The sequence below is a fragment of the Epinephelus moara genome, chromosome 20 (genome assembly GCF_006386435.1).
Source record: "Epinephelus moara isolate mb chromosome 20, YSFRI_EMoa_1.0, whole genome shotgun sequence".
NCBI classification, from domain to species: domain Eukaryota; kingdom Metazoa; phylum Chordata; class Actinopteri; order Perciformes; family Serranidae; genus Epinephelus; species Epinephelus moara.
Genome location: NC_065525.1, coordinates 14,148,446 through 14,160,949, shown reverse-complemented (window position 1 = coordinate 14,160,949; position 12,504 = coordinate 14,148,446). Strand labels below are relative to the sequence as shown.

At 41.6% G+C, this 12,504-nt stretch overlaps 1 protein-coding gene across 1 annotated transcript in view; it reads right to left on the bottom strand.

The window, feature by feature from the left end:
* Positions 1–906: 906 nt before the first annotated feature.
* The window catches only part of kcng4a (potassium voltage-gated channel, subfamily G, member 4a), a 31,246-nt gene continuing 19,648 nt past the window's right edge, over positions 907–12,504 (bottom strand). Inside the window, exon 4 of the mRNA XM_050073303.1 lies at positions 907–2,611. Coding sequence (XP_049929260.1) covers positions 1,733–2,611 — 879 coding nt within the window. The 3' untranslated portion in view covers positions 907–1,732. The remainder of the gene's footprint in view (positions 2,612–12,504) is intronic.

Sequence of the window (12,504 nt, the reverse complement as noted above, 5' to 3'; positions counted from 1 at the left end):
TGATCCATGTGAGTTATGATTAGTGCTGTGAAATATCATTCATACTGTTGCTTATGATATCGATGGCTCTTAAACTGTTGAGTATACAGATGGATAATAGCCTTAGTCTGTGTACTGTAATCCATCATATCATGCAAAGTTAGATTTTTCTCATTCAGATTGATACACTCTGGGCCATATGTTGCTGCAGGAGCTACAATTATAAATGCCACTGTACCTATAAATCTCACAAGAGCTATAGCCGTGAAATGAGATGCCATATGGGAAAAAGACGCCACAGTATGCCAAAAGCAATTGCACTGGAATCCCTGGGATTCTGGGGAAAACAAAAAAAGCAAAATCAAATTCAAAGCAACTGGATAAAGTTTAGTTTCAGGGAGAAACCCGTTTGCCTGTGGGGCTTTTAATCCCAACTTTAATCTAGATTACATCCACATCTGGCATGTCCCTACGTGCCACCACATCCTTCTTGGACCCCTGGCTGACCACTCTTCTCAGAAAAGGGAGGATGACCCCATCCGTTTTGGAAGCCACCCTAGGATAGAGAGGATGAGAGGATCAGTTAATATCCCAGACCTGTAGATGTAACGTTAAGCAAAGCTTCCATTATTAAGATTTGTAGATAGACATGGTACCCAACCAGAGTGTTGTAACTGTGTACATAAAAACAAGGAGGTGATGTAAGAAGGGGATTGTCACAGAATCGTTGTGCACAGAATACTTATCTGCGCATTTGGCACGGACAGCTGTCTCTGTTCCTTCTTCTTCTTTCAGAAACGTTCAGCTGCAGGAGTCTGATTGAGCATCCCAGGCTAGCCAAGGAGATTAGACTGTCATACCCAGAACAAACCAAAAAACTGCAGCCCAGAAAATGGATTTCGCTCAGATTACTAGGAGAGCTTTTATTTGGAGCGTTGCAAAGTACACGTCATGGTTGTTAGCGCTCATTCTCTCTCACTCACACACCCTCTTTCTCCAACACAAACACGCCTTCTTTCTCTCCATCCTCTCACTTCTTCATCATCCGATTAAAAAAAACAATTTGGATTTTGCCGTATTTTCACACAGTTCGCCTGGAGTTCATGTTTGAGCATGGAGAAACCATCATCGCTTTGAGTCCAAGCATACAAACATACATGAGAGAGATAAGAGATGGATATATATCATATATCATATATGGGCCAAACTATCCGTTTGTTTATATTTCTTCTCAGAACATGGCTTTAAGCTTCTCAAAAATAAACTAAGAGGAGCACTTCTTTGAACTCATGACAGAAAAGTTTTCAATATGAGACACATTTTCAGGTCATTCTGTAGGCAACATATTGAAAAGTAATAAGAATAAAACTAAAAAGTTGCAGTTGGGCTTTTAAATATTTTCACAGTGGAAGGAAAAGCAACTTTGGATTGAATATTGCATGTTTATGGAAGCAGCTGGTTACTAATATTGCTGCAGAGGCTTTTTGGTCAGATAAACTGAACCGTCCAATTTAAAGGGTTTAAAGTCTTTCAGTTTCTGTGCAGTCTCTGTGCACACCTGTGCTCCTTATCGGCATACCAACGAGCAAAAGCTGTCTGTTTAATCTCCTTTTATCCAATGCAACACAGCTACCTTCACGACCTTATGAGTGGTGAGGTCTTTGGAGCAATAGTCATTTGTATGCAACACAGAGATTAGTGGACTCATATCTTCTTGGAAGTTTAGGATTGAGTCAGTCAGTGCCAGTACGGTTCAGAAAGCTGCTGGCGGCAGGCTGTGGTTGTTATTTCCTGCAGCATCACTGCCCTTCCCTAACAGAGCGAGAGACTCCAGTGAGTGCACACTATCCTTGTCTAGACGTAATCCCAGCCCAGGTGGAGCTGAATTCTCCCCGTCTCCTTCACCTCCTTCCTGCAGCTCCCCGGCAGCAGCAGCAGCAGCCGCAGCAGCTGCACACTCCTCTTTAAACAACCGGTCATGCTCCATCTTGAGCTCTTGGTAGGAGCGGGAAAACATGTGGAAGATGGAGGTAGCAGGGAAGGCCATGATGAGGATCCCACTGAGGATGCTGCTCAGTGCTACAACCTGTCCCGGAATGGACCTGGGCACCATGTCGCCGTAGCCCACGGTTGTCATGGAGATGATGGCCCACCAGTAGGAGGCGGGGATGCTGCTGAAGTCATGGGTACCTGTGAGCTCGCTCTCAGCCAAGTGGACCAGTGGAGAGAAGAGGGTGACGGCCACACAGAGAAAAAGCAAGAGCAGACCAAACTCCCGGGTGCTGCGCCTGACCGTCAGCCCCAGCGTCTGCAGGCCCAGAGAGTGGCGAGCCAGCCGCATCACATAGAGAATCCTCAGCGCCCGCAGAATCCTCAACACCAGACCCAGCTTGTCCAAGTAGCCCTTACCTCCTCCCGGCCTCTCGTGCTCCAGGTTCGGGTCCTCCTCCGACACCACCAGGGAGACGTAGTATGGAAGAATGGCCATGGCGTCGATGATGTTGAGCGGCCCACGGAGGAAGTCCAGCTTACTGCGGGCTTGAATGAACCGCAGGATGAACTCCAGGGAGAACCAGGCCACACACACCGTCTCTATAATGAACATGTTGTAGCACTTGGAGGAACACTCACCCTGAGGTAGAGAGGGAAGGCGAGGGGGATGGGGGAGCAAGGCAGAGCGAGAGACAGAGAGATTGAGGATGAGAACGGCATGAGTTTGACAGGGAGCAAGACAGATGGGGTGAGATGGAGGGAAGACAAAAATCCTGAGGTCAGATAATCACCCTCGGTAATCATTCATAAATCATGAGCTACAGCACTCAGTATGCTAAAGCTACTGCAGCAGTACTGATAGATAATACAATGACACGATCAATCAATTATTTTATAAGGGCAGGCTTCAAAGATTAATGTGACAGTCAGTGGGAGTGGTGACATAACGCAATCAGGTTTGCATGCCCTCTAACTGCAGTATCAATGCAATAATAAAAACCCTTGTGTGAAGGCACAGAGGAGATTTTGGAGCCCAGAAGCCTGCTGTTAACAGCTATCTCTGTCACTATCCCTTGTTCTACAAATTAGTCTTTATTCCACCTCCTTGCATTTCCCAGTGCAGAACATATCTGCGATCATTTAATGTACTAGTGAGGAAAAAAGGATTTCACTTGTTTCCAATCAAGCATCAAACACTACTCAAGACTCGCACTGATGCCAGTACAAAGTGCTTATATGTACTGTGCATTTCCACTAATAATGGCTAAAAAAACAACAACAAGTGAGTTGAACTCAATGGGGAAATAAGCTTCACCACAACAATATCCATCCATAACAATCCTGTTTTAATGCATCGTGTATCTTAACATACATGTTAGGTGATTCATTGTTCTTCAAATAGGCTGGTTGTGCATTTTCTTTAAAAAGACAAATACACAGCTTTAATATAAAGGAGGACATTGATTGTTAGGAAGAAAACATTTACTGGGAACAAATCTGCTCAAACACCACAGAAAGGCCTCAAATGATGTTCTATTGCTTTCGCAAGGGGGGACCAGTGATTGTATCTGAGTGGCTGTTGCCCCCCCTGGCCACCCCTTGGCAGCGCCACTGCCAAGTGGTCTTTTAAAGCCTGGGTATGCTCGAAACAAACTGGTTAGTCGTTTGACAACATCAAGTGTTTATGGCTGTTCCGAATGGCCTCACTCAATGGCAGGTCTAAAAGCCTCCCATCAAAAAGAGGGGCGGGATGCAATGAAGTGTACTCCGAGATAACAGTGCACATTTTCAGACAGTTTGTCTTCAAAGGCATGTACGGTGTTGCAGTAGATGGTACACACAAAAAGTGACAGTCCAAAAACTAAAAAAAATATATCTTTAGAGGGAATCCTGCACACTTTTATGTCTCCACATAACTGGCCTATGGGATTGATTGTCTGTGTCAGATAGTCGCACACATTCCCCCTCAATTCCACTGTAGGAAATGTGCAGTGGAAGGGGGTTTCTGACACTATTCAACCACCCAACAAACACCCTATCACAGATAGCCATTTTGGTTGTCACTTCTTTGTCCTGCCTCAAAGAGTCAACACAGGGTTTCCCATACATTCATTAATTTGTGGCAGGCCGCCATGATTAAAACATCTGCCACCGATTAAAGCATCTGCCACCAGATGTTGAGTTTCCAATTTGGACCGTCCTTTAGGCGCGCCATTGGAATGTATATGTAACGTTTAGTTACTACTGATACGGACAGAGTGGCACACACAGGCAAGAGGACAAAAAAACAACAACAAATGAACAGGGTTCAACAAGGTTTCCAATCACCTTCAGATCAACACATAAGCTTTATAAACTGATGCAGTACATCTGATGTAGTACGACATGTCTTTTAAAACCATTACACAGCAATGCAAATAAAAGTTATTTCTGATCTGACGCCACTTAGCTCAAGGTTTGGTTGGGTTTAGGAAAGAAAAATGACTTAGTAAGGGTTAGGAGAGCATTGTTGTTTGCGTCAAAGTAACTACCTCAGAAATGGGACTGTCATTGTCATGAATAAATTAGTAACTACTTGGCAAAGGTTAATGACCAGTCGTGGTCATGTTTAAAAGAACCCAAGGCTGAGTGTTGGTTGGAAACGTAAGTATGTAATTGGCGATCAGTGGTCTTCTGAGTCAAAGGCAGCCATTTTTTTGACCCATCCATCCATATCTACCACTTTTTCTGCTCCTGCTGCAGGAGTCATAACTCCTATAGTTGCTTGAAGTCTTTCTCACTTGAAGATAAACTTATTTTCTTTTTGGGCATTTGCTGAAACAACGGATGTTGTCATTTTTCTTGGTAGGACAATCTCCTTGGGCAAATCCCTGTTGTCCATCTTTGGGTTTTCTGTCTGTTTATTTTTGTGCAGTATGCATGTTTTCCAGGCAGACAAAGAATGATCTTTTCTTCATACAAGTTAAACTACATCAGAATTCTTTCCTTGTTTCCACACTGAGCATGAGGCCACATATATATCATTAAGGTGAACATTATGTATTTGTGTGTTCACTCAGCCTCTTCTTTCATTAGCCTCTCCCCATTTTCTCATCATTTTCTCTCTGCATTTGTCTCTCTTCCCCTGTGTGTCTCATCTATTTCCCTCCCTCTCATCCTTCTCTCTCACCCTCTTCTCTTCCTGCCTCTGTCTCCACCTTCTCATCACTCATTCCATTTCCTCCTCCATCACCCTCTCCGGACTCCCTCCCTCTCATCCTTCATTCTCTCGCACCACTCTCTTTCTGCTTAAAATCCTTCATTCATTCACCGTTCCGCAAAGTGAAACACAACTCCCCTCTGCTGTTCCCTCTATGCATGATGCATCCTTCACACACGTGTCCCATTCCTCCTGCTCTCATTTATCACCCGTGTCCTCTCTGCCTTTCTCACTGATTCTCCTCCCAGTGTGACTCTTAGCCTTTCACTTCATTCCTTCAGAGTGACGTGTATCTGCTTTTTGCAGTCTTGTACAGTATATACGCTTTGCAATAGGTTATGGTGATGATAGCAGAGGTCCTGGGCTGAATATATTGTGCAACCATCTGGTATTAGAACTGCAGTGTTGACAGCAGCCTTTATCATTTTAGCCCAGCTGTTTCCCCTCTTGTTCCCAAGGTGCGAAATATACTGTACAATGACAATTGGAGGGGCCAAGTACAGTGAAGGCCACATGCCTGCACTGTATTGTTTAGTGAACTGAAGTCTTACAATTCTTACAGTAACATAACATCTGCAGTCTGTTGATGATAATAATAATGTAGACTAACTATATCAGCCATTGAGGTCACCAAGGTCAGCACCTTGGAATTCTTTCAGAGGTGTATACCTAAAAATAACTTTGCAAATTTCGTGTTGCAAATATATTACGACACCAAGAGAATGAGCAACTTGCTCCTCTGATAACAGTCATTGATTGTGTGTGAATGTGTGAATGTGTGGGTAGAATTTAATGATGTGAAGTGAGATATTACAAGTGAGGTGAGGTGATGTAACTATATAATTGTACTAGTGCACTGTTGGTAATTCAGTTCAATTCATTTCCACCACTAACTGGAATGGTGTGTGGATTTTGACTGAACTTACAAGCTAGGAGCACTGATTCATCAAACCTGCTTTCTTGCAGGCTACCAAATTTCTTCTGATTTGACCTTGTAACTCAGACACTATGGGGAAATGTAATGGAGTAAACGTATACATTTACAGTATACACAAGTATACAAAAATACTTAAGTACTGTAATGAAGTAATATAACTTCCCACCACTGGTCAATGTCACACACATAGAAAACAGATAATTCATGCTGCTGCCCACTGACATGATGTTAAAGCTATTGTTATTACCTTTTTGCTCTCCAAACGTCTTAAAATTCACACACTTAGATCAGTATTCAGTATTTCTGAAACCCTGTATATGGCCCTGACTGTAGATGATGACAAATCAAATCCATTACACCAGCTCATGGGGAATGTACCACGCAAACACTTTTGTAGTCAGGGGTCACTAAACAAGTATTCTAGAGCCAAACTGCCAGCAAGTCGGACACACACACACACACACACACACACACACACACACGACAGCAGACCATAATTTCTGCTTAAACACAGACCCACACAACGCTGTACCAGAACCAACTACACTATCAACATGCCAAAAAGGTAGGCTGATGTGTTACTACCATACAGTGCCTAACCCAAACCTTAAAAGCATAGACCAACTAATAATCTAAATTTGTTTGATGTTATCTTGCTTTGAAAATAGTGTAATAGAAAATATAAATCAACCTTCCACATTGTAGATCCTGTAATGGTCCCAAAACAAAATTAATGGATAAGATAGGACTCAGTCTATAGGCTCAAAAGCCTTAGCTAAGGTGGCTTCTATTTTTTTCCATTAATTTAGAAGTGAGAAATATGGCATCTATGAAAAAAAATGTTGAATATGGATTTTCAAGGTAAGATAACACAGTGACACAGTTTGACTTTTGGATGGTCTTTAAGTCATTACAGGTTACAATATGTGACTCACAATAAATTACATTATTAACACCGCACAGGCTTTTACTGTGATAGTTAACCAAGTTCAGAATTTTATTGTTAAATTTATGTAGGTAAATATAGTAATTTTATAGAAGCATACTGCTAAATAACAGCAATAGAGTTTCACTGTGAGATTACAGTGAATTACAGTGATTCTACAGGAACATATTGCTAAATCACGGTAATCATATGTACGTAAACTGTGAGGTCACAGTTAAATATAGTAATTTTACAGGAGTATACTGCTAAAGCACAGTGATATGCAGGCATAACTACTGTGAGATCATAGTAAACAGCTGTCATTTCACAGCAATTTACTGTAAATATGACACAGTAATTTACTGTGAAAGGAATGCAACTACGTAGTAGCCAGTAATTCACTGTAAATGCACAGTCTGCGTAAATTAATCAAATGCAAATATTCAAGATGTGTGTTATGCATTATGTTATACTGTACATGTTATCTGAATATTCAGCTTTATATATTTGTTATCTTTGGAAGACTTGGGATCTGCATTAGTATTTCAATGATAGTTCTGCGAGTTTAAACAATATTTGGCTGAGACTGTATTTGCTGGCGTCATGTTTCCAAAGTGGCTACATTTTTTAGGACTTCTGACTGTCAAAAAGCAGTAGAAAAAGCTTTCTGGTAATGCTAAAGATCAATTTAAGTTAATGAGTGTTTAGTTTTCCATCCTAACCGTGCTGTAAATCAAAAGTTAAAGACTTTAAAATATAGCAGATTTCTGTCAGTGCTTCATTTCAGCTTTTCCATCATCCTGACTACACCAAACTGTTTTCAGAATTTTGGAATTTTTTTCTGCTGCCATATAAGAAACTACAAAATGCTTCATGAGTCAGCACCAATTCAAACCATTTCCGAACATGATTACAGCATACTCATCAAAAATGAACACTTGTAAACAGCTGACAGTCCTCACACTCTGAACATTCGAAATGATGAGCAGCTTCATGTAAAAACTACAATTACTGCTTCGTGGTTGTTTATATCCATCTCTGTCCAGACATATAATGTATTCACTGAAGACTGAAGCAATTTAATGAAAGGCATTACGTGTATTTTTTTGGCAAACCATGGATGCTTCACACACGTCATCAACCTGGCAGAACAGAGGATCTATACAATCACCAATTTTAAGGTTAGACACACAAGATTACAGTCACCAATTTGCCATCTGACCAAATGTCTCCCCTTCTGTTCCTGAAATAAAACACTGATGGCCAGAAAATGTTTCAAATATTTTTTGCAGAATATTATGATGTCACAGTGAAGTTGACCTATGACCTTCTGGATATAAAATATCATCATTTTATCATCTCAGCCTATTAGACATTTGTGTGAAATTTTGTCATAAATAGCGCCTGAATTCTTGAGTTATGGCCAAAAACATGTTTTGTGAGGTCACAGTGACCTTTGACCACCAAAATCTAATCATGCTTGACTGGAAGTTTGTGCCAAATTTAAGAAATTCCCAAAGGCCTTCTTGAGAGACGGACGGACAGAAAATTCATATCATCACCTAATAAAGCAAACCTGTTAATAAACAGTTGCACATGTCCACCTGACACGTGAACATATACACTCATGTTCACTCTCCTTCACTCTTTTAGTTTTGGATTCCACTGACTCCTGAGGGAAATATCTTATTGTTAAGCTGCCTAATGCTCCATTGTGTTCACCATCTAGTCACTGATTTTATCTGTGTGCCATTTGGTGCAGGGCAGGTAACATGAGGTGGGTTTATCAGTGGTTTTTCCACTGAAAACAGCTGCTGGCTGCAGCTGGAAATGAGGTTTAAAACAGCAGATTGATGAGCTAAAATGGCTGAAAGTAAAGATGAGGACAATTGCAGCGTTAAGTGATAATGCTCTGCGGGCACCTTTCACATTACAAATAGTAATTTAGCAGTCAGTGCAGCTTTAAAACATATTAACTAAAAACAAATCCATTTCTAAAGATTACCCGTTCAGTTCCAAATATTAATAAAAGATTAAATATCCATTTCACTGAATTCATCATTCACTCCTTGTTTGTTAAGGCATATTAAACTTTAATCATTGCATACGGCTCCAGAGCAGCAGTTGTCAGTACAGCAGCCCACACAGTAAATAGTGGGACCACAATGGCTTCATCTGAAAAGTCCATGATTTCTCCAGAGAACCTAAAGGACTGACCAGGGGATATCTGTTCCTCAAGCAGAGGACACGTTTGATAGATTAAAGGGTCCGTCCCTGAGAATTACCACTTCGATAAATCGCTAACTAAATATTAACCTTTACACCTCTCCTCCTCCTTAATCTTGCCTGCATCCCTCATGTTTTCTCTGTCCGATGTCGAGCCCTGCTGAGATTTCTGGTTGCCTGTCTGTCTTGTTTCAATCTCTCAGACACTTTCTCCCCACCGCTCACATGTTATCTCTCTTATGTGCGTTCTGCACCTCTCATTTGTTCCCGTCCTTGCTGCTCTTTCTCTCCTGCGTGCTGACATTAGGGCCATCAGGGCTTTGCGACACCTTTCTCACCCTCAGCCTGATAGGCCATTTGTTACAGCTTGCCACTTCGGTCTCTTGCTCTTTCAAACACACACACACACACACACACACACACACACATACACAGATACACACTTGCATGCACAATACCTTCCACAATACCCACTATCTCCCTGACCTTATCTCTTCTCTACAACTCTCTCTGGAACTGAAGTCAGTGACAGCTCATTTCAGCTCGGACACTGTTCACCCCGGCAGCTGTGTCACACGGTGTTTCACATTACCATCTGTATTAACACATCTCAATGTCAAATTAAGACAAAGGCCGCAGAGAGGGTGGAATCATCATACAGGGTGTTCTAAGGACAGGGACATCTGAAGTGACCACATGCCAAAAACCTGTGTAACAGAATCCCACAGAGAAGAAGATGTCAGCGAAGTACATGCCTTTCTGTAGAAGAAACCTCAAGCTGAAACAAGCTCACCAAATATTACAAAAAGGTAACCAAGGGAGACTGTAAAGGACAACTCACAAACACAAAATGAACAGATCTCTCATATCTCTGTCAACTTCTCACAAGCCAGCCGCCCTGAATACATGAATAAAGCAGGGTGATTTTAAAGTGCTGTTTGAGCACGTCTTGCTACAGTTGAACTGCTTTTCATTCTGCTCCGTCTTTTGTCCATAACTCTTCATTTATAATGGAAGTTTGTGTCATCAAAATCTTAATAGCATTACACTAGACCTGATGAACTACTTGAAAAACCTTGCCAGTGCAGATAAAAAACATCACTTACACAACTTGCAGAACAAGGTGATTGTTTTTATTTGTTTTTGACACCTACATTTATCCACACTAAAATATCACTGTCTTTCAGAGAGAGAGCGAAATAGTCAATTTGAGGTAGTTTGAATGGAAATTGTACTAAAATCCAAAATCGTGTTTAAACTGATTCCAGATTGTTATGTAACTCTGACATTTTGTTACTGGGAGGAGGAAAAAAAACACGATGAGCTGAGTGCAGTGTGATTATTGATGCTCGTTTTGGAGGAAAAGGCCTCGGTATCTAACGTCAACGAGTAAATTGACAGTTTGTGCTACTGCAGCAGATAATGAAAGGTCCTTGAATTGATGAGCTAATGTATGGCTCTGACTTTGCAGTGTAATTGGTTGGTTTTCGCAGTCATCCCTCTGATGAAACATCTGGCATTTATTGCATGATTATGATCATTTTCAGGGTGTTACATTATAATGTCAGTGTTTGCATTAATGGCTGGGCAGATGGTCAGAGAGATGTAATTGGTGCAATATAGTATACTTGTCTTTCACACAAAAACACACACACACACACACCGACCTTCACTGACGTGGCAGTTGAATATGAATAAGTCCTGACACAGAAAACACACTCACACTCCTCTTTGCGAAGGGTGAAAAATCACATGATAGTAATTCTTAGTGTGGGTTGACTGTCACTATAATTCAAGCTTACCATTACAACTACTAGTTGAATCTTGCTGTTTCATCAGCACCTTCTCAGTCTTACATCTCTGTTCTACATTCTTGTTGACAGCCTCCCATCTCCCCTCTGTAAGTGACCCATCGTCACACAGTGAGACAGCTGCCGGATGTTTCCACAGCAGGGTCACTCTGTGTACCACGGGTATGAAGTGTAAATGTGTTTCTTTATTGTTAGACAAGAGAAAGCTTCTATAGCTCTAAATTATGAATGTGACTTTTTTTCTACTTGTGGATCAGATAGAGCTCCACATTTCACTGTCCTCAGTTGGTAATTAGGACGACTCTCACTGTATACAGCTGTCACGCTGTTCCATGGCAGCACAGCCACCAGAGGAAAATGTTAGCACTGTATTTTTCTGCAAACTGAATCACACATATACATAGACTGTACAAATAATGGATGTGGCTACCATGATGTCACCCATCGGTTTGTGGACTCCCGTTTTGGAGCCTCGGGTTCAGCACTTTGGCCATCACCATCTTGGCTTTTGGAGCCAGAAGCAACCATATGGGTGGATCTGCCTTATAGACTGTAGTGGCACCTCACAAAAGGCCGGTCCCTGAAGTGGCCCCGCCTTTAAATAAGCATAACTTTGGGCCTTACTAAAATGAAAACAGGCGAGATATAAAAAATTCTCCCCCTGTACAGTTGTCATGAATGTTAAAATTGGCCATGGAGATCGAAACTGTTTTTTGTGTGTTGGGTATTTTAACGTGCTTTGGAGCCAACCTCATGTGGCCATTCAATGAACTGCAGTTTTTGGCACTTCTGTTTTGGCTTCATTTTTAGCCTTGGAGGTTGCCACTTGGTATCAGGTCATTGCTGTGTTTATAATGGCTTTTTAGGCTTCAAACATGAGTATTTTTAGTGACCCACTAGCAGGGATATTTCCATGAAAAGCTGTTGTTTTATAACCAAGACAACGCTACATTTCCTGCTGGGATTATGCCCCCCAAACAGCATATCTTAGGCAAAAATATGGTCTTTTCCTAATTGATCTTTTGCGCCTAAACCTGTTAACCACAACATTGTTGAAACATAAAGTTTCATTCACATGTAACATATCTGTGGTTTGGAGTAATGTTCATTCCTTCTAGCAATTGGATTGCCCATGGATGATACATAGACATGTGGATGTGTGCTTTTCTAACCACTGCGTAACTATAAACTGCAGTGTGTTTAAAGGGCCAGTGTGTAAAATGGGTTGAAAACAGTGACATCAGTGGTCAAATTCTAGATTGCAGGGCTCACTCGCTCACCCCTCCCGTCGGGTAAATGACGGTGGCCTCGTAGGGACAAAAAGCCTTGCGCACGACTTTTTCAGGAGTAGGTCTATTTAGCGCCGAGGTGAATGTTTATTTAGAAATCTAAGCCATGTTACGATATTGTAATGAATCCCTCACGAGCAGGAGAC